The sequence below is a fragment of the Pseudophryne corroboree genome, chromosome 6 (assembly GCF_028390025.1).
Source record: "Pseudophryne corroboree isolate aPseCor3 chromosome 6, aPseCor3.hap2, whole genome shotgun sequence".
NCBI classification, from domain to species: domain Eukaryota; kingdom Metazoa; phylum Chordata; class Amphibia; order Anura; family Myobatrachidae; genus Pseudophryne; species Pseudophryne corroboree.
The window spans coordinates 579,586,498-579,609,848 of NC_086449.1; the positions used below are offsets into that span (position 1 = coordinate 579,586,498).

A 23,351-nucleotide genomic window follows, 5' to 3' on the forward strand; every position below is an offset into this window, starting at 1 on the left:
TATTTATATAGCGCTTTTCTCCCATAGGACTTTACAGACATCAAAAATAGTACATAAGGATTTACTATTACAGCATTTAAAAGAATCACACAAAAATAATTAAAAACAACGGAACCTAAAGAGCACATAAATCAGCAAACTACTGGGTAGTTGCAGATATTTTGGGTAATAACTTCCAGGGGTTTCATATTCCACCCACAAAAGGTACCAGACAAGGCATCCATCTTGTGCGCACCACATAGGATTACCCTGGGTGGGATAGGTTATCCCTAGAAGGAATTACACAAAATCAGTGGTTGGAGAGTTATAACGCTAGGAGTGGGCACCCACCATAACTATCAGGTCCCTGTATTTTTCAACTCGTCCACGAGCGTACCAGATAAGGCAGCCATGTTGGGCGCACTACAAAAGTTACACTGTGGGAGGTGATCCAAGCAAGGTTCAAGGTATATATGGGAAAACTGACGTGTGTAGTAGTATTATATACTGTGTATGAATAGATCCACGTGTAGTATATCCCGCCCACACAGAAACCATCCGAGGCAGTATCTGGGGGCACTGCATAGTTTGTTGCTGGCAGGGTGTACAGACTGTGGGGATATAGTGTACAGGCATAGCATACCGTGGGGCAGATGTACAGCAGTAGCTAGGACATAAAATAATGGTAGACAAAGAGAGAGTAGTTGTCAGGCATACAGTAATTAAAATATAGCATAACGGGTAATGCAGCTAGCAGCAGGGGTGGTGTTGGAAGGAGTCCCAGTGATCTAGGGGACTCCTTCCATGGAGCTTTGGACCCTGATGTACTGTAGGTGACTCATCGGCCTGCAGCAGGAAGGAAGGTGTGTAGCTACTGCGGTAGGAATCACTGTGTAAGGTGGAGGCTTATGTAGTGCTGTCTCAGACCATTTACATTCTTATTCTGCATGCTGTAGTCCTGAGGGATGGCATGGATAGGAAGCTTGAGACCGCTTTTGTGCTTCATCTTGGTTTCGGTCAAGGAGTCAGTGATGAGATGGTAAGGGCACTAGCAGAAGGTTTTGTTATGTAGGGCCAAATAATACATGCAGTCCTTTATTATATCTGGCAGTAATAAGCTTTGGCGCTGGACCTAAGCAAGGATATTGTTTCTCCCAGTCAATACACATAAGTCAAAGGGCCTTAGTTTTCACAAATTCCATATTAGTTTTATATTCCTTATGGGTGTCTGAAAGGATTTGGCAGTTATGTCAATCTCTTATGCTTTCAGAACCGCATTGGGCATGTTGATAGGACTGCCCACATGAGTTTCCGTGTTTATCTCCTCTTAGACTGGTAATTAATTTCTACCAGTGAGGCTTAGGTAAGAGCACATGTATGGGTTGTAAAGTCCTTGGCCAGACTATTCATCTGGTCTTCCTGGATTGACAATCTTTGCCTTACAAAAGCCATTCCATATTTTGTTCTCACAGGAGTGGTAATTCAAGGCTTGGAAGTTTAGTAGAGATTACATTGTTACTCAGATGTGTTCCTATCTTAAATCCATATTTTGTTGACCAATGCTGGACCTAAAACCCTTAAATGTGGGTCAGGTTCTGGATTGTGTCTTTCTGATCATCTCCTTGGAGCTAGACTAGTTCAAGATGCCTGTGGATGTGTTATGGAGTGTTTCACTATGTGAATTACATCAATGTCTCTAAATAGTTGTTGCCACACCATTTCCGTGTGGTTTCAGTGCCGAGGTTGTTTACTGCAATTAAATTGAGCTCCAAGCCATGCTGCAGTCTCTGGGTCAGGAGTCAAATCTTTGGAGTCTCATGGCTGGCTCATCATCTCCACCTGACTCTTTCCCAACAGATGATCATCCTGGGGTTTTGTTTGTCATTCACCAGCCGTTGTTATTGTTCTTATCTAGGAACAGGATTCATCCCTTTGAGGCCGGAGGTTGCTCTTTTGTAGGTTCCATTATGTGGAAGACACCGTTGTTTTTTCACATTGGTTGTCTCATCACATCATTTGTGTTTCCGCATGGCTCTTGAGCTGAAGAAGGTGTTTTTCAATGTGTCTCATTGCTTTCGTCTCAGAATGCCATTGTGGGGAGGATGGGGGTAATTCTAAGTTGATCGCAGCAGGACATTTTTTAGCAGTTGGGCAAAACCATGTGCACTACAGGGGGGGCAGATATAACATGTGCAGAGAGATATAGATTTGGGTGTGGTGAGTTCAATCTGCAATCTAAATTGCAGTGTAAAAATAAAGCAGCCAGTATTTACCCTGCACAGAAACAAAATAACCCACCCAAATCTAACTCTCTCTGCAAATGTTATATCTGCCCCCCCTGCAGTGCACATGGTTTTGCCCAACTGCTAAAAAATTTCCTGCTGCGATCAACTTGGAATTACCCCCCATGTGTAGTTAACATCCACTTGGTCGAATCATGACAAAGCAGTTTTAATTATTTCTGTTGATCCCATTTCTGCTATTCCAGTAGGAAAGTATAGAGGGGGCAGTAGGTTGACTGATCTTTTAAAGGTTCAGGTTTCAAAACTGAAATGGCTGGAAAAAAACAGCTCACCTGATTACTGCAGCTCAGGTAAAAACTAGCAGGTGATACGCCATACCTTGTGATTAAGTACAGGTTAGATTTGTATACAGTGTTGAACATACAATATACAGAAACATAAAATATATATACAATGTTAAATAAGTCCATCCTTCTGTGAATCAAATAGAAAGAGATGTTACAATTTCCTTTTTCTAACGTCCTAGTGTAGGGGTGGCCAAACAGTCGATCGCGATCCGCCGTCCAGCCACCCGAAGCCGTGCCTCTCCTGCCTGCCGCCCTGCCTCCTCAGTCTGGTCTGCGGCAGTGACGGCGGAGTGTATATCTCAAATCAGGTGCCGGTTCGTTAGCCAATGAGAGCTCGCGGACCGGCGCCTGATTTGAGATATACACGCTGCAGTCACCACCGGAGATCACACTGAGAAACAGGGCGGCAGACAGGAGAAGCGCGCGCTGCGCTCTCCACTCCGGTGAGCTCTACTATGGGGGCATATCTGGCAATGTGGGGCATATCTATATCTGGCACTGTGGGGTCATATCTGGCACTGTGGGGTCATATCTGGCACTGTGGGCACATGGCACTGTGGGGGCATATCTGGCACTGTGGGCACATGGCACTGTGGGGGCATATCTGGCACTGTGGGCACATGGGACTGTGGGGGCATATCTGGCACTCTGGGGGCATATCTGGCACTGTGGGCACATGGCACTGTGGGGGCATATCTGTATCTGGCACTGTGGGGGCATATCTGGCACTGTGGGCACATGGCACTGGGGGGGCGGGCATATCTGTAATCTGGCACTATGGGGGCATATCTAGCACTGTGGGCACATGGCACTGTGGGGGCATATCTGTATCTGGCACTGTGGGGGCATATCTGGCACTGTGGGGGCATATCTGGCACTGTGGGGGCATATCTGGCACTGTGGGGGCATATCTGGCACTGTGGGGGCATATCTGTATCTGGCACTGTGGGGGCATATCTGGCATTGGGGGCACATGGCACTGTGGGGGCATATCTGTAATCTGGCACTGTGGGGGCATATCTGGCACTGTGGGCACATGGCACTGTGGGGGCATATGTGTATCTGGCACTGTGGGGGCATATGTGTGTGAGGTTTTTACCTGTGGGGGCCAATGTGTTATTTCGTGTGAGGCAGTCATTACACTCTGTGCAGCAAGGCCACGTCCCTTTTTTTGTTATACCACGCCCACTTGTTATACCACACCCACTTTTTGTTATGCCACGCCCCTATTTTTGCACGCACGCCTGCGGCGCGCGCTATTATTCCTCCTAGGTAGATCACAAAAGATTTTTAGCTTTCAAAGTAGATCGCCGACTCCAAAAGTCTGGCCACCCCTGTCCTAGTGGATGCTTGGGACTCCATAAGGACCATGGGGATAGACGGTCTCCGCAGGAGACATGGGCACTTTAAGAAAGAATTTAGGTTCTGATGTGCACTGGCTCCTCCCTCTATGCCCCTCCTCCAGACCTCAGTTTGATACTGTGCCCAGACGAGCTGGGTGCTTTTCAGTGAGCTCTCCTGAGTTTGCTGAGAGAAAGTATTTTGTTAGGTTTTTTATTTTCAGAGAGCACTGCTGGCAACAGACTCCCTGCATCGTGGGACTGAGGGGAGAGAAGCAGCCCTACTCTCTGAAGCTAGGTCCTGCTTCTTAGGCTACTGGACACCATTAGCTCCAGAGGGATCGGTACGCAGGATTTCACCTTCGCCGTCCGGTCCTAATGCCGCGCCGCCGTCCCCCTCGCAGAGCCGGAAGACAGAAGCCGGGTGAGTATGAGAAGCAAAGAAGACTTCACAGGCGGCAGAAGACTCCGTGTTCTTCACTGAGGTAACGCACAGCACTGCAGCTGTGCGCCATTGCTCCACACACCTACACATACTCCGGTCACTGTAAGGGTGCAGGGCGCGGGGGGGGGGGGGCGGGGTGCCCTGGGCAGCATTTGGGACCTCTTTTGGCAAAGTTAAGCATATATACAGCTGGGCACTGTATGTATGTATGAGCCCCACCAAAAAATTGCACATTTAAGCGGGACAGAAGCCCGCCGCCGAGGGGGTGGGGCTTCTTCCTCAGCATTCACCAGCGCCATTTTTTCTCCACAGCTCCGCTGAGAGGAAGCTCCCCAGGCTCTCCCCTGCAGATGCACGGTAGAAGAGGGTAAAAAGAGAGGGGGGGGGGGGGGGGGGGCACATAATTAGGCGCAAAAAGCAATATACACAGCAGCTACTGGGTTAACATTAAGTTACTGTGTTATTCCTGGGTTTATAGCGCTGGGGTGTGTGCTGGCATACTCTCTCTCTGTCTCTCCAAAGGGCCTTGTGGGGGAACTGTCTTCAGAGAGGGCATTCCCTGTGTGTGTGGTGTGTCGGTACGCTTGTGTCGACATGTCTGATGAGGAAGGCTATGTGGAAGCAGAGCGGGAGCAAATGAATGTGGTGTCTCTGCCGACGGCGCTGACACCTGATTGGATGGATATGTGGAAGGTTTTTAAATGATAATGTTAATTCCTTGCATAAAAAGTTAGAAAAAGCTGAAGCCTCGGGACAGTCAGGGTCCCAACCCGTGCCTGATCCTATGTCGCAGAGGCTGTCAGGGTCTCAGAAGCGCCCACTATCCCAAACTGTTGACACAGATACCGACATGGATTCTGACTCCACTGTCGATTACGATGATGCAAAGTTACAGCCAAATTTGGCTAAATCCATCCGTTATATAATTATAGCAATTAAGGATGTGTTGCACATCACAGAGGAAACCCCAGTCCCTGACAAGAGGGTGCATATGTATGGGGAAAAGAAGCCGGAGGTAACCTTTCCCCCCTCACACGAGCTAAATGAGTTATGTGAAAAGGCTTGGGAATCTCCAGATAAAAAACTGCAGATTTCCAAAAGGATTCTTATGGCGTATCCTTTCCCGCCAACGGACAGGTTACGCTGGGAATCCTCCCCTAGGGTGGACAGCTTTAACACGCTTATCCAAGAAGGTAGCCCTGCCGTCACAGGATACGGCTACCCTCAAAGATGCTGCGGATCGCAAACAGGAGGTTACCCTGAAGTCAATTTATACACATTCAGGTACCTTACTGAGGCCGGCAATCGCGTCGGCCTGGGTGTGTAGTGCTGTAGCAGCATGGATGGATACTTTAGCTGAGGAAATTGATACCTTAGACAAGGATAATGTATTGTTGACCCTGGGGCATATTAAAGACGCTGTCCTATGTATGAGAGATGCTCAAAGAGACATTAGTCTACTGGGTTCTAGAATAAATGCTATGTCGATTTCTGCCAGAAGGGTCCTGTGGACTCGGCAATGGACAGGTGATGCTGACTCAAAAAGGCATATGGAGGTTTTACCTTACAAGGGTGAGGAATTGTTTGGGGAGGGTCTCTCGGACCTGGTCTCCACAGCTACAGCTGGAAAGTCAATTTTTTTGCCTTTTATTCCCTCACAGCCTAAGAGAGCACCGTATTATCAAATGCAGTCCTTTCGATCACAAAGAAACAAGAAAGTCCGAGGTGCCTTCTTTCTTGCCAGAGGCAGGGGCAGAGGTAAGAAGCTGCACAACACAGCTAGTTCCCAGGAACAGAAGTCCTCCCCGGCCTCTACAAAATCCACCGCATGACGCTGGGGCTCCACAGGCGGAGTTAGGCCCGGTGTGGGCACGTCTTCGAAATTTCTGCCACAAGTGGGTTCACTCCCAGGTGGATCCCTGGGCGATAGAAATTGTGTCTCAGGGATACAAGCTGGAATTCGAAGAGATGCCCCCTCACCGATACCTCAAATCGGCCCTACCAGCTTCCTCCCACGAGAGGGAAATAGTGTTAACTGCAATTCACAAATTGTATCTTCAACAGGTGGTGGTCAAGGTTCCCCTCCTTCAACAGGGAAGGGGTTATTATTCGACCATGTTTGTAGTCCCGAAACCGGACGGTTCGGTCAGACCCATATTGAATTTAAAATCCCTGAACATATACCTGAAAAGGTTCAAGTTCAAGATGGAATCGCTGAGAGCGGTCATCACAAGCCTGGAGGGGGGGGGGGGGATTTTATGGTGTCAATGGACATAAAGGATGCATACCTTCATGTCCCCATTTATCCACCTCATCAGGCGTACCTCAGATTTGTGCTACAGGATTGTCATTACCAATTTCAGACGTTGCCGTTTGGTCTCTCCACGGCACCGAGAATATTTACCAAGGTAATGGCGGAAATGATGGTACTCCTGTGGAAGCAAGGGGTCACCATTATCCTGTACTTGGACGATCTCCTCATAAAAGCGAGATCAAGAGAGCAGTTGCTGAACAGCGTCGCACTTTCTCTGCAAGTGTTACGGCAACACGGCTGGATTCTGAATATTCCAAAGTCGCAGTTGGTTCCTACGACTCGTCTGCCTTTCCTGGGCATGATTCTAGACACAGACCAGAAAAGGGTTTATCTCCCGATAGAGAAAGCTCAGGAACTCATGACACTGGTCAGGAACCTATTAAAACCAAAACAGGTGTCAGTACATCACTGCACTCGAGTCCTGGGAAAGATGGTCGCATCATACGAGGCCATTCCCTTCGGCAGGTTCCATGCGAGGACCTTTCAATGGGACTTACTGGACAAGTGGACCGGATCACATCTTCAGATGCATCAGTTAATCACCCTATCCCCCAGGGCCAGGGTGTCACTCCTGTGGTGGCTGCAGAGCGCTCACCTTCTCGAGGGCCGCAGATTCGGCATTCAGGACTGGGTCCTGGTGACCACGGACGCAAGCCTCCGAGGTTGGGGAGCAGTCACACAGGGAAGAAATTTCCAAGGTCTGTGGTCAAGTCAAGAGACTTGCCTTCACATCAACATTCTGGAACTAAGGGCCATATACAACGCCCTACGTCAAGCGGAGAATCTGCTTCACGACCAACCGGTTCTGATTCAGTCAGACAACATCACCGCAGTGGCTCATGTAAACCGACAAGGCGGCACAAGGAGCAGGGTGGCGATGGCGGAAGCCACCAGAATTCTTCGCTGGGCGGAGAATCACGTAAGCGCACTGTCAGCAGTGTTCATCCCGGGAGTGGACAACTGGGAAGCAGACTTCCTCAGCAGACACGACCTCCACCCGGGAGAGTGGGGACTTCATCAGGAAGTCTTCGCACAGATTACAAGTCGGTGGGAACTGCCACAGGTGGACATGATGACATCCCGCCTCAACAAAAAGCTACAGAGGTATTGCGCCAGGTCAAGAGACCCTCAGGCGATAGCTGTGGACGCCCTGGTCACACCGTGGGTGTTCCAGTCGGTCTATGTATTTCCTCCTCTTCCTCTCATACCCAAGGTGCCGAGGATAATAAGAAAAAGAGGAGTGAGAACAATCCTCATTGTTCCAGATTGGCCACGAAGGACTTGGTATCCAGATCTGCAAGAAATGCTCACAGAGGACCCGTGGCCTCTTCCTGTAAGACAGGACTTGTTGCAACAGGGGCCCTGTCTGTTCCAAGACTTGCTGCGTTTGACGGCATGTCGGTTGAACGCCGGATCCTAGCAGAGAAAGGCATTCCGGATGAGGTCATTCCTACGCTGATAAAGGCTATTAAGGATGTTACAGCTCAACATTATCACCGTATATGGCGAAAATATGTTGCTTGGTGGAATTCCAGCTGGGCCGTTTCCTTCACTTCCTACAGTCCGGAGTGAATTTGGGCCTAAAATTTGGTTCCATTAAGGTCCAGATTTCGGCCCTATCCATTTTCTTTCAAAAGGAGTTGGCTTCTCTACCTGAAGTTCAGACGTTTGTAAAGGGAGTGCTGCATATTCAGCCTCCTTTTGTGCCTCCAGTGGCACCTTGGGATCTTAACGTGGTGTTAAGTTTCCTGAACTCCCACTGGTTTGAACCACTTAAAACGATGGAGTTGAAATATCTCACGTGGAAGGTGGTCATGCTATTAGCCTTGGCTTCGGCTAGGCGTGTGTCAGAGTTGGCGGCTTTGTCACATAAAAGCCCCTATCTGGTTTTCCATGTGGATAGAGCAGAATTGCGGACCCGTCCACAATTTCTGCCGAAAGTGGTTTCATCTTTTCATATAAACCTTGACTTGGAGGATTCCGAGTTGCTTGATGTGGTCAGGGCTTTGAAGGTTTATGTAGCCAGAACGGCTAGGGTCAGGAAAACAGAGTCGTTGTTTATCCTGTATGCATCCAACAAGCTTGGTTCTCCTGCTTCAAAGTAAACTATTGCTCACTGGATCTGTAACACGATTCAGCAGGCTCATTCTGCGGCTGGATTGCTGCTGCCAAAATCAGTTAAGGCCCATTCCACTAGGAAGGTGGACGGCTCTTGGGCGGCTGCCCGAGGGGTCTCGGCATTACAACTTGGCCGAGCGGCTACTTGGTCAGGTTCAAACACTTTTGCAAAGTTCTACAAGTTTGATACCGTGGCTGAGGAGGACCTCTTGTTTGCTCAATCGGTGCTGCAGAGTCATCCGCACTCTACCGCCCGTTTGGGAGCTTTGGTATAATCTCCATGGTCCTTACAGAGTCCCCAGCATCCACTAGGACGTTAGAGAAAATAAGATTTTACTTACCGGTAAATCTATTTCTCGTAGTCCGTAGTGGATGCTGGGTGCCCGTCCCAAGTGCGGACTTCTTCTGCAATACTTGTATATAGTTATTGCTTCAATAAGGGTTATGTTATGGTTGCATCAGGGTTTGACCTGATGCTCTGTCGTTTGTCATGCTGTTAACTGGTTGTTTTCACATGTTATACGGTGTGATTGGTGTGGCTGGTATGAATCTTGCCCTGGATTACCAAAATCCTTTCCTTGTACTGTCAGCTCTTCTGGGCACAGTTTCTCTAACTGAGGTCTGGAGGAGGGGCATAGAGGGAGGAGCCAGTGCACACCAGAACCTAAATTCTTTCTTAAAGTGCCCATTTCTCCTGCGGAGCCCGTCTATACCCATGATCCTTACGGAGTCCCCAGCATCCACTACGGATTACGAGACATAGATTTAGCGGTTAGTAAAATCTTATTTTTACAAGGGAAATTAAATAACAAGTATCCAACCACCAGTTGGTTAATCTACCGTTACTTGATGTGATATGGGTAAGAAGCCATTTAACACAAGCCTTTTAATCCATTACTTTTTTTCTACAGGAGGTAGTAATCACTGTTCCGAAGATGTAATAAAATATAATTGCCATTATATTCAAAAACAGGATAAATATTAAATCGGTCTACTCACACTCTAAGGGTTCTATTCATGAAGCAGTGAAAAGAGTGGAGAAGTGAGCCTGTGGAGAAGTTGCCCATTACAACCAATCAGCTGCTCTGTACAATTGTATAGTATTCAAATTATAAATGTTACTTCAATGCAGGTTGTTTGCCATGAGCATCTTCTCCATGGCTCACTTCACACCTTTCACTACTTTAAAATTAAAAATTGTATATAACAGTTCTCACACTCATATTTCCTAATTGTACTCATACTGGAGTTTGAATGAAAATGGGGCATGTAGCAAGTCCCAAAACTTGAGACAATCAATCCCAGCTTTTCCACACCTCCTTGTAAGGTATTGAGGAGCAGATGTACTAAGCCTTGTAAAGTGATAAAGTGGACCGAGTTAAAGGGGTCTATGTAAGCTTTGTAGAGAGTGTACCAACCAACCAGCTCTTACTGTAAAGTGCCCCATAAGCTACAACGATAGTGCCCGATTTCATCCGATTTCGATAAACCGGATGGAAAGTGGCAAATCAGATGTGTTTTTACATCCGATCCGATGTGCGGTCCTGTGAGCATCGGATCGGAGCCCCTAGGTTTTTAGTGCTGCACTCATGATTTCTCGGATCCCGCAGGCATGGCTGGGATCGTATAAGATACATCATAAGCAAAAGGCCGCATACGATGTATCCTATGCGATCCTGCCACCCGGGAGGCTGCTGGGCGGTTCAAGGGAAATGTTATGCGACATGAGGGTCCGACATGTCGCTGTAGTGATTGGGGCCCTTAACTTCTCAAACACATCCTGTAACATGGCATTTTGTAGCTGATTGGCTGGTACTTTAGTCATGCCCAAGTTATATGTTGTTCTTTTACCATACCGAGATAAGTAGTGGGCATGCAGCTCTGCTCGGTGGTTTTTGATGCACATCTTCAGTCTTCTCCGGATCTCATGCTTTAGCGTCCACAGTATTATGCAACTCTCTTAGGGATAGATCTGGGACATCCCCATGGTATTCCAATGTCCTCCAATTGGATGACAGGGAAGTATGATTTTTGTATTTAAGTGTAATTTCTCTAACGTCCTAAGTGGATGCTGGGGACTCCGTAAGGACCATGGGGAATAGCGGCTCCGCATTAGACTGGGCACAAAGTAAAAGCTTTAGGACTAGCTGGTGTGCACTGGCTCCTCCCCCTATGACCCTCCTCCAAGCCTCAGTTAAGATTTTGTGCCCGAACGAGAAGGGTGCAATCTAGGTGGCTCTCCTGAGCTGCTTAGAGTAAAAGTTTAAATAGGTTTTTTTATTTTCAGTGAGACCTGCTGGCAACAGGCTCACTGCATCGAGGGACTAAGGGGAGAAGAAGCGAACTCACCTGCGTGCAGAGTGGATTGGGCTTCTTAGGCTACTGGACATTAGCTCCAGAGGGACGATCACAGGTTCAGCCTGGATGGGTCCCGGAGCCGCGCCGCCGGCCCCCTTACAGAGCCAGAAGAGCGAAGAGGTCCGGAAAAATCGGCGGCAGAAGACGTTCCTGTCTTCAAATAAGGTAGCGCACAGCACCGCAGCTGTGCGCCATTGCTCTCAGCACACTTCACATTCCGGTCACTGAGGGTGCAGGGCGCTGGGGGGGAGCGCCCTGAGACGCAATAAAACACGTTTTAAACCTTATATGGCTAAAGAAATGCATCACATATAGCTCCTGGGCTATATGGATGCATTTAACCCCTGCCAGTTTTCCTAAAAAAAGCGGGAGAAAAGGCCGCCGTGAAGGGGGCGGAGCCTATCTCCTCAGCACACAAGCGCCATTTTCCCTCACAGCTCCGTTGGAGGGAAGCTCCCTGGCTCTCCCCTGCAGTCACTACACTACAGAAAGGGTTAAAAAAGAGAGGGGGGCACTAATTAGGCGCAGTATTAACTATACAGCAGCTATAAGGGGAAAAACACTTATATAAGGTTATCCCTATATATATATAGCGCTCTGGTGTGTGCTGGCAAACTCTCCCTCTGTCTCCCCAAAGGGCTAGTGGGGTCCTGTCCTCTATCAGAGCATTCCCTGTGTGTGTGCTGTATGTCGGTACTTTTGTGTCGACATGTATGAGGAGAAAAATGATGTGGAGACGGAGCAGATTGCCTGTAATAGTGATGTCACCCCATAGGGGGTTGACACCTGGGTGGATGAACTGTTGGAAGGAATTACGTGACCGTGTCAGCTCTGTATAAAAGACAGTGGTTGACATGAGACAGCCGGCTACTCAGCTTGTGCCTGTCCAGACGTCTCATAGGCCGTCAGGGGCTCTAAAGCGCCCGTTACCTCAGATGGCAGAGATAGACGCCGACACGGATACTGACTCCAGTGTCGACGGTGAAGAGACAAATGTGACTTCCAGTAGGGCCACACGTTACATGATTGAGGCAATGAAAAATGTTTTACACATTTCTGATAATACGAGTACCACCAAAAGGGGGTATTATGTTCGGTGAGGAAAAACTACCTGTAGTTTTCCTGAATCTGAGAAATTAAATGAGGTGTGTGATGATGCGTGGGTTTCCCCCGATAACAACTGATAATTTCTAAAATGTTATTGGCAGTATATCCTTTCCCGCCAGAGGTTAGAGTGCGTTGGGAAACACCCCCTAGGGTGGATAAAGCGCTCACACGCTTGTAAGGGCTCTACCTTCGCCTGAGATGGCCGCCCTTAAGGATCCTGCTGATAGAAAGCAGGAGGGTATCCTAAAAGGTATTTACACACATACTGGTGTTATACTGCGACCAGCAATCGCCTCAGCCTGGATGTGCAGTGCTGGGTTGGCGTGGTCGGATTCCCTGACTGAAAATATTGATACCCTAGATAGGGACAGTATATTTTTGCCTATAGAGCATTTGAAAGATGCATTTCTATATATGCGTGATGCACAGCGGAATATTTGCCGACTGGCATCAAGTCTAAGTGCGTTGTCCATTTCTACCAGTAGAGGGTTATGGACAAGTCAGTGGTCAGGTGATGCGTATTCCAAACGGCATTTGGAAGTATTGCTTTATTAAGGAGTTATTTGGGGTCGGTCTTTCAGACCTGGTGGCCACGGCAACAGCTGGGAATTCCACGTTTGTACCCCAGGTCGCCTCTCAACATGAGAAGACGCCGTATTATCAGGCGCAGTCTTTTCGTGGACAAGCGGGCAAAAGGTTCCTCATTTCTGCCCCGTGACAGAGGGAGAGGAAAAAGGCTGCAGAAATCGGCCAGTTCCCAGGAACAGAAACCCTCTCCCGCCTCTGCCAAGCCCTCAGTATACGCTGGGGCTTTACAAGCAGAATCAGGCACGGTAGGGGGCCCGTCTCAATGAATTTCAGTGCGCAGTGGGCTCACTCGCAAGTAGACCCCTGGATCCTTCAGGTGATATCTCAGGGGTACAAATTAGAATTCGAGACGTCTCCCCCTCGCCGTTTCCTAAAGTCGGCTTTACCGATGTCTCCTTCTGACAGGGAGACAGTTTTGGAAGCCATTCACAAGCTGTATTCCCAGCAGGTGATAATCAAGATACCCCTCCTGCAACAGGAAACGGGGTATTATTCCACACTGTTGTGGTACCGAAGCCGGACGGCTCGGTGAGACCGATTCTAAATCTAAATTCTTTGAACACTTACATACAGAGGTTCAAATTCAAGATTGAGTCACTCAGAGCAGTGATTGCGAACCTGGAAGAAGGGGACTACATGATGTCTCGGGACATCAAGGATGCTTACCTTAATGTAAAAATTTACCCTTCTCACCAAGGGTACCTCAGGTTTATGGTACAGAACGGTCACTATCAGTTCAGACGCTGCCGTATGGATGGTCCACGGCACCCCGGGTCTTTACCAAGGTAATGGCCGAAATGATGATATTCCTTCGAAGGAAGGGAATTTTAGTTATCCCTTACTTGGACAATTCCCTGATAAGGGTAAGATCCAGGGAACAGTTGGAGGTCGGTGTAGCACTATCTCAGGTAGTGTTGCGGCAGCACGATTGGATTCTCAATATTCCAAAATCGCACCTGGTTCCGACGACGTGTCTTCTGTTCCTAGGGATGATCCTGGACACAGTCCAGAAAAAGGTGTTTCTCCCGGAGGAGAAAGCCAGGGAGTTATCCGAGCTAGTCAGGAACCTCCTAAAACCGAGCCAAATCTCAGTGCATCAATGCACAAGGGTTCTGGGTAAAATGGTGGCTTCCTACGAAGCAATCCCATTCGGCAGATTCCACGCAAGAACTTTCCAGTGGGACCTGCTGGACAAATGGTCCGGGTAGCATCTTCAGATGCATCAGCGGATAACCCTGTCACCAAGGACAAGGGTGTCCCTCCTGTGGTGGTTGCAGAGTGCTCATCTTCTAGAGGGCCGCAGATTAGGCATTCAGGACTGGGTCCTGGTGACCACGAATGCCAGCCTGCGAGGCTGGGGAGCAGTCACACAAGGAAGGAATATCCAGGGCTTATGGTCAAGCCTGGAGACATCACTTCACATAAATATCCTGAAGCTAAGGGACATTTACAATGCTCTAAGCTTAGCAAGACCTCTGCTTCAAGGTCAGCCGGTGTTGATCCAGTCGGACAACATCACGGCAGTCACCCACGTAAACAGACAGGGTGGCACAAGAAGCAGGAGGGCAATGGCAGAAGCTGCAAGGATTCTTCGCTGGGCGGAAAATCAGGTGATAGCACTGTCAGCAGTATTCATTCCGGGAGTGGACAACTGGGAAGCAGACTTCCTCAGCACGACCTCCACCCGGGAGAGTGGGGACTTCACCCAGAAGTCTTCCACATGATTAAAAACTCGACAGGTATTGCGCCAGGTCCAGGGACCCTCAGGCAATAAGCTGTAGACGCTCTGGTAACACCGTGGGTGTACCAGTCAGGGTATGTGTTCCCTCCTCTGCCTCTCATACCCAAGGTACTGAGATTGATAAAATGGAGAGGAGTAAGCACTATATTCGTGGTTCCGAATTGGCCAAGAAGGACTTGGTAACCGGAACTCCAAGAGATGCTCACGGAGGATCCGTGGCCTCTACCTCTAAGAAGGGACCTGCTCCAGCAAGGACCCTGTCTGTTCCAAGACTTACCGCGGCTGCGTTTGACGGCATGGCGGTTGAACGCCGGATCCTGAAGGAAAAAAGGCATTCCGGATGAAGTCATCCCTATCCTGATCAAAGCCAGGAAGGATGTAACCGCAAAAACATTATCACCGCAATTGGCGAAAATATGTTGCGTGGTGCGAGGCCAGTAAGGCCCGACGGAGGAAATTCAACTGGGTCGATTCCTACATTTCCTGCAAACAGGAGTGTCTATGGGCCTGAAATTGGGGTCCATTAAGGTTCAAATTTCGGCCCTGTCAATTTTCTTCCAAAAAGAACTAGCTTCAGTCCCTGAAGTTCAGACGTTGTAAAAGGGGTACTGCATATACAGCCTCCTTTTGTGCCTCCAGTGGCACTTTGGGATCTCAATGTAGTTTTGGGTTCCAAAAGTCACATTGGTTGGAACCACTTAAATCTGTGGAGTTAAAATATCTCACATGAAAAGTGGTCATGCTGTTGGCCCTGGCCTGGGCCAGGCGCGTGTCAGTATTGGCGGCTTTATCCTGAAAAAGCCCTTATCTGATTTTCCATTCGGACAGGGCGGAATTGAGGACTCGTCCTCAGTTTCTCCCCAAGGTGGTTTCAGCGTTTCACCTGAACCAACCTATTTGTGGTGCCTGCGGCTACTAGGGACTTGGAGGATTCCAAGTTGCTGGACGTAGCCAGGGCCCTGAAAATATATGTTCCAGGATGGCTGGAGTCAGAAAATCTGACTCGCTGTTTATCCTGTATGCACCCAACAAGCTGGGTGCTCCTGCTTCTAAGCAGACTATTGCTCGTTGGATTTGTAGTACAATTCAGCTTGCACATTCTGTGGCAGGCCTGCCACAGCCAAAAATCTGTAAATGCCCACTCCACAAGGAAGGTGGGCTCATCTTGGGCGGCTGCCCGAGGAGTCTCGGCTTTACAACTTTGCCGAGCAGCTACTTGGTCAGGAGCAAATACGTTTGTAAAATTCTACAAAATTGATATCCTGGCTGAGGAGGACCTGGAGTTCTCTCATTGGTGCTGCAGAGTCATCCGCACTCTCCCTCCCGTTTGGGAGCTTTGGTATAATCCCCATGGTCCTTACGGAGTCCCCAGCATCCACTTAGGACGTTAGAGAAAATAAGAATTTACTTACCGATAATTCTATTTCTCATAGTCCGTAGTGGATGCTGGGCGCCCATCCCAAGTGCGGATTGTCTGCAATACTTGTACATAGTTATTGTTACAAAAATCGGGTTATTATTGTTGTGAGCCATCTTTCAGAGGCTCCTCTGTTATCATGCTGTTAACTGGGTTCAGATCACAAGTTGTACGGTGTGATTGGTGTGGCTGGTATGAGTCTTACCCGGGATTCAAAATCCTTCCTTATTGTGTACGCTCGTCCGGGCACAGTATCCTAACTGAGGCTTGGAGGAGGGTCATAGGGGGAGGAGCCAGTGCACACCAGATAGTCCTAAAGCTTTCTTTAGATGTGCCCAGTCTCCTGCGGAGCCGCTATTCCCCATTGTCCTTACGGAGTCCCCAGCATCCACTACGGACTATGAGAAATAGAATTATCGGTAAGTAAATTCTTATTTTTTTTTCCTCAGACCATTGGGGGACTCTGGATACCCTATCCTTTTATTATCAGTTACTTACATATAACTCCAGCGTGTTCTGTTGCGCTTTACATCCTACTATTACGCACTTTTTTTTTTTTTTCTCTGCTATATTTGTTAGTGTTTTGGTGCTTTTGTTTAGAGAATGTTGCTCTCATCTCTCCCTTTTCTTTGTACCATTGGTTTTGTCTTTTGGGGCATTATAAGAAAAATACTGAACCCCAGGTGTTCACTGAGGAATAGAGGGAGAGGAACATGAGCTTTTAGATATATATGTAATAGGGTGTGATTTTGGCCATTATGCCAGTCTGCATTAATGTAAAAGGCTGCCTCTTTAAATCTGAAGTTTTGAAAATCACAACGGTTTCCAGAAATCGGACCCTATTACATATACATTGGTGTATGCTTTAATGTACACTAGATCCTGTACTGCACATCTATAGCCCATGAGATTTATTTTAAGCATACACATACTTTTATTCAATTAGTAGACAGTTTGTTGTCTTTTATTGGCACTTTAATGCATTGTGTCTTCATTTAGGGCCTAAATGATGCCAAACAGGAGCTGCGCTTCTTGTTAGTATATCTACATGGGGAAGATCATCAAGATTCTGATGAATTTTGCAGGTGGGTCTGTCTCTTGGGTGTTTTTTTTATTTTTTAGTATTTTAAATGTTAACTTACTTGGGGCTAGTGTGGTCAACTACTGACTCTTCTTACAGGAACACCCTTTGCACGTCAGAGGTCACTCATTTTGTCAATAGCAGAATGTTATTTTGGGCATGTTCCACCAACAAGCCAGAGGGATTCAGAGGTGAGTTTATTACCGTACCATTTTTCTATGTATATGTGGATGTTAGGAAATTGTTTAATGTAGGAATAACTAAAATCTTGAATTTCATATAAAACAGTTTCCCAGGCCCTGCGTGAGAATACCTACCCCTTCCTTGCCATGATCATGCTGAAGGACCGTAGGATGACTGTTGTTGGTAGGCTGGAAGGTTTAATTCAGCCGCAGGACTTAATTAACCAGCTGACATTTATCATGGAGGCTAACCAGACATACTTAGTGTCAGAGCGACTGGAACGGTAAATCAATAAAACAGACTCTCTCTCTCTCTCTCTCTCTCTCTCTCTCTCTCTCATATATTTCTGTACAAATGCACAATGTGGTACTGCAAATATGGACATGCTATGCCTCAGCATTTAAGATGCACATTATAAGGTGCGATTGGGAAATGGTCAGCTCTGTGCAATTTGGCTACCCACCTGGCGAGCTAAATAAAAAGCAGATTTTTAGGCAAAAGGTTATCCAATCAGATCTTAACAGAAATGGGTGACTTGTCCTTAGCACTTCCTGACCTGCTCTCCAAAGGTCATGCATTTCACTGTGGTTCTCAGTCAAACTGATTTTCATAGTATAGTTTGGGCTCACAAACCTTACTGTTCGACCAAATTAATCAGACTGCCACAGTGATTAACCGAAGCTAAAGAGCTTAATAGGTATGAAGCAGTTTATAATGGTTTCTAATATTAGGAAATACTTACTTTGGTTTAACATATCAATAACCATTAATTTCCTATATATGTAAGCTTGCTGCTAGTCTCCCAACCTAAAGATCATTAAATAGGTAACAGACGAAAGTTGTTTGCTTTTTTTTTTAAAAAGGTATAATATTTAGGTACAGTGAACGGAACTCGTGTCCATCAGAAGCCATGGCTGAAAAAAGCCTAAACACAGGAGCAGGTGGTGTTTAATTCTGTTGACAACACTGGTTCTATATCAAACAGTAACATTTCATGTGGTCCTGCTATTGAAACAAAACCAGTACCGCTAGTTCCCCCCCATAGACAATAGCCTGATATAGCATGCGCAGCCCTCAGAAAACAGTAAGGATTATGTGAATCCTTCTTAAAAAAAAAAAAAATAAGCACAGAAGAAAATATGAGCTCGTTACAGTTCACAGCTGCCCCAAAACCACAAAATACACATTTTTTTTTAAATTATGCAACCTAGAGAGTAGAGATGAGCGGGTTCGGTTTCTCTGAATCCGAACCCGCCCGAACTTCATGTTTTTTTACACGGGTCCGAGCGACTCGGATCTTCCCGCCTTGCTCGGTTAACCCGAGCGCGCCCGAACGTCATCATCACGCTGTCGGATTCTCGCGAGGCTCGGATTCTATCGCGAGACTCGGATTCTATATAAGGAGCCGCGCGTCGCGGCCATTTTCACACGTGCATTGAGATTGATAGGGAGAGGACGTGGCTGGCGTCCTCTCCGTTTAGAAATTAAAATAAATGTGAGAGTGAGACACTTCATTTACTTACTGGAGCTTAGGAGGAGTTATACTAGTGACTGATGACCCAGTGACCTGACCACCAGTGCAGTTTTATAATTTATTATTATTTAATAATCCGTTCTGTTCTTGTTCTCTGCCTGAAAAAAACGATACACAGTGACTCAGTCACACTCACATACCATATCTGTGCTCAGCCCAGTGTGCTGCATCATCTATGTATAATATCTGACTGTGCTCACACAGCTTAATTGTGGGGGAGACTGGGGAGCAGTTATAGGTTATAGCAGGAGCCAGGAGTACATATTAAACAGTGCACACTTTTGCTGCCAGAGTGCCACTGCCAGTGTGACTGACCACTGACCACTGTGACCAGTGACCTGACCACACTGACCACCAGTATAGTATATTGTGATTGTCTGCCTGAAAAAGTACACTCGTCGTGTGACTTGTGTGGTGTTTTTTTATTCTATAAAAATTAAAAAACTCATTCTGCTGACAGACAGTGTCCAGCAGGTCCGTCATTATATAATATATACCTGTCCGGCTGCAGTAGTGATATATATATATTTTTTATATCATTATTTATCATCCAGTCTATACTAGCAGCAGACACAGTACGGTAGTTCACGGCTGTAGCTACCTCTGTGTCGGCACTCGGCAGTCCATCCATAATTGTATACCACCTACCCGTGGTTTTTTTCTTTCTTCTTTATACATACTACATCTCATTATCATCCAGTCTATATTAGCAGCAGACACAGTACAGTACGGTAGTCCACGGCTGTAGCTACCTCTGTGTCGGCACTCGGCAGTCCATCCATAATTGTATACCACCTACCCGTGGTTTTTTTTTTCTTCTTCATACATACTACATCTCATTATCATCCAGTCTATATTAGCAGCAGACACAGTACAGTACGGTAGTCCACGGCTGTAGCTACCTCTGTGTCGGCACTCGGCAGTCCATCCATAATTGTATACCACCTACCCGTGGTTTTTTTTTTTCTTCTTTATACATACTACATCTCATTATCATCCAGTCTATATTAGCAGCAGACACAGTACAGTACGGTAGTCCACGGCTGTAGCTACCTCTGTGTCGGCACTCGGCAGTCCATCCATAATTGTATACCACCTACCCGTGGTTTTTTTTTTTCTTTCTTCTTTATACATTACATACTACATCTCATTATCATCCAGTCTATATTAGCAGCAGACACAGTACAGTACGGTAGTCCACGGCTGTAGCTACCTCTGTGTCGGCACTCGGCAGTCCATCCATAATTGTATACCACCTACCCGTGGTTTTTTTTTTCTTTCTTCTTTATACATTACATACTACATCTCATTATCATCCAGTCTATATTAGCAGCAGACACAGTACAGTACGGTAGTCCACGGCTGTAGCTACCTCTGTGTCGGCACTCGGCAGTCCATCCATAAGTATACTAGTATTCATCCATCTCCATTGTTTACCTGAGGTGCCTTTTAGTTGTGCCTATTAAAATATGGAGAACAAAAATGTTGAGGTTCCAAAATTAGGGAAAGATCAAGATCCACTTCCACCTCGTGCTGAAGCTGCTGCCACTAGTCATGGCCGAGACGATGAAATGCCAGCAACGTCGTCTGCCAAGGCCGATGCCCAATGTCATAGTACAGAGCATGTCAAATCCAAAACACCAAATATCAGTAAAAAAAGGACTCCAAAACCTAAAATAAAATTGTCGGAGGAGAAGCGTAAACTTGCCAATATGCCATTTACCACACGGAGTGGCAAGGAACGGCTGAGGCCCTGGCCTATGTTCATGGCTAGTGGTTCAGCTTCACATGAGGATGGAAGCACTCAGCCTCTCGCTAGAAAACTGAAAAGACTCAAGCTGGCAAAAGCACCGCAAAGAACTGTGCGTTCTTCGAAATCCCAAATCCACAAGGAGAGTCCAATTGTGTCGGTTGCGATGCCTGACCTTCCCAACACTGGACGTGAAGAGCATGCGCCTTCCACCATTTGCACGCCCCCTGCAAGTGCTGGAAGGAGCACCCGCAGTCCAGTTCCTGATAGATTGAAGATGTCAGTGTTGAAGTACACCAGGATGAGGAGGATATGGGTGTTGCTGGCGCTGGGGAGGAAATTGACCAGGAGGATTCTGATGGTGAGGTGGTTTGTTTAAGTCAGGCACCCGGGGAGACACCTGTTGTCCGTGGGAGGAATAGGGCCATTGACATGCCTGGTCAAAATACAAAAAAAATCAGCTCTTCGGTGTGGAAGTATTTCACCAGAAATGCGGACAACATTTGTCAAGCCGTGTGTTGCCTTTGTCAAGCTGTAATAAGTAGGGGTAAGGACGTTAACCACCTCGGAACATCCTCCCTTATACGTCACCTGCAGCGCATTCATAATAAGTCAGTGACAAGTTCAAAAACTTTGGGTGACAGCGGAAGCAGTCCACTGACCAGTAAATCCCTTCCTCTTGTAACCAAGCTCACGCAAACCACCCCACCAACTCCCTCAGTGTCAATTTCCTCCTTCCCCAGGAATGCCAATAGTCCTGCAGGCCATGTCACTGGCAATTCTGACGAGTCCTCTCCTGCCTGGGATTCCTCCGATGCATCCTTGAGTGTAATGCCTACTGCTGCTGGCGCTGCTGTTGTTGCTGCTGGGAGTTGATCGTCATCCCAGAGGGGAAGTCGTAAGCCCACTTGTACTACTTCCAGTAAGCAATTGACTGTCCAACAGTCCTTTGCGAGGAAGATGAAATATCACAGCAGTCATCCTGCTGCAAAGCGGATAACTGAGGCCTTGACAACTATGTTGGTGTTAGACGTGCGTCCGGTATCCGCCGTTAGTTCACAGGGAACTAGACAATTTATTGAGGCAGTGTGCCCCCGTTACCAAATACCATCTAGGTTCCACTTCTCTAGGCAGGCGATACCGAGAATGTACACGGACGTCAGAAAAAGACTCACCAGTGTCCTAAAAAATGCAGTTGTACCCAATGTCCACTTAACCACGGACATGTGGACAAGTGGAGCAGGGCAGGGTCAGGACTATATGACTGTGACAGCCCACTGGGTAGATGTATGGACTCCCGCCGCAAGAACAGCAGCGGCGGCACCAGTAGCAGCATCTCGCAAACGCCAACTCTTTACTAGGCAGGCTACGCTTTGTATCACCGGTTTCCAGAATACGCACACAGCTGAAAACCTCTTACGGCAACTGAGGAAGATCATCGCGGAATGGCTTACCCCAATTGGACTCTCCTGTGGATTTGTGGCATCGGACAACGCCAGCAATATTGTGTGTGCATTAAATATGGGCAAATTCCAGCACGTCCCATGTTTTGCACATACCTTGAATTTGGTGGTGCAGAATTTTTTAAAAAACGACAGGGGCGTGCAAGAGATGCTGTCGGTGGCCAGAAGAATTGCGGAACACTTTCGGCGTACAGGCACCACGTACAGAAGACTGGAGCACCACCAAAAACTACTGAACCTGCCCTGCCATCATCTGAAGCAAGAAGTGGTAACGAGGTGGAATTCAACCCTCTATATGCTTCAGAGGTTGGAGGAGCAGCAAAAGGCCATTCAAGCCTATACAATTGAGCACGATATAGGAGGTGGAATGCACCTGTCTCAAGCGCAGTGGAGAATGATTTCAACGTTGTGCAAGGTTCTGATGCCCTTTGAACTTGCCACACGTGAAGTCAGTTCAGACACTCCCAGCCTGAGTCAGGTCATTCCCCTCATCAGGCTTTTGCAGAAGAAGCTGGAGACATTGAAGGAGGAGCTAACACGGAGCGATTCCGCTAGGCATGTGGGACTTGTGGATGGAGCCCTTAATTCGCTTAACAAGGATTCACGGGTGGTCAATCTGTTGAAATCAGAGCACTACATTTTGGCCACCGTGCTCGATCCTAGATTTAAAGCCTACCTTGGATCTCTCTTTCCGGCAGACACAAGTCTGCTGGGGTTGAAAGACCTGCTGGTGAGAAAATTGTCAAGTCAAGCGGAACGCGACCTGTCAACATCTCCTCCTTCACATTCTCCCGCAACTGGGGGTGCGAGGAAAAGGCTCAGAATTCCGAGCCCACCCGCTGGCGGTGATGCAGGGCAGTCTGGAGCGACTGCTGATGCTGACATCTGGTCCGGACTGAAGGACCTGACAACGATTACGGACATGTCGTCTACTGTCACTGCATATGATTCTCTCAACATTGAAAGAATGGTGGAGGATTATATGAGTGACCGCATCCAAGTAGGCACGTCACACAGTCCGTACTTATACTGGCAGGAAAAAGAGGCAATTTGGAGGCCCTTGCACAAACTGGCTTTATTCTACCTAAGTTGCCCTCCCACAAGTGTGTACTCCGAAAGAGTGTTTAGTGCCGCCGCTCACCTTGTCGGCAATCGGCGTACGAGGTTACATCCAGAAAATGTGGAGAAGATGATGTTCATTAAAATGAATTATAATCAATTCCTCCGCGGAGACATTGACCAGCAGCAATTGCCTCCACAAAGTACACAGGGAGCTGAGATGGTGGATTCCAGTGGGGACGAATTGATAATCTGTGAGGAGGGGGATGTACACGGTGATATAT

At 47.4% G+C, this 23,351-nt stretch overlaps 1 protein-coding gene across 1 annotated transcript in view; it reads left to right on the forward strand.

The window, feature by feature from the left end:
* Window positions 1-23,351, forward strand: part of FAF2 (Fas associated factor family member 2) — a 108,988-nt gene that overhangs the window by 79,572 nt on the left and 6,065 nt on the right. The window contains exons 6-8 of the mRNA XM_063927909.1: window positions 16,997-17,082; window positions 17,178-17,269; window positions 17,367-17,544. Of these exons, the coding sequence (XP_063783979.1) occupies window positions 16,997-17,082; window positions 17,178-17,269; window positions 17,367-17,544 (356 nt within the window). The remainder of the gene's footprint in view (window positions 1-16,996; window positions 17,083-17,177; window positions 17,270-17,366; window positions 17,545-23,351) is intronic.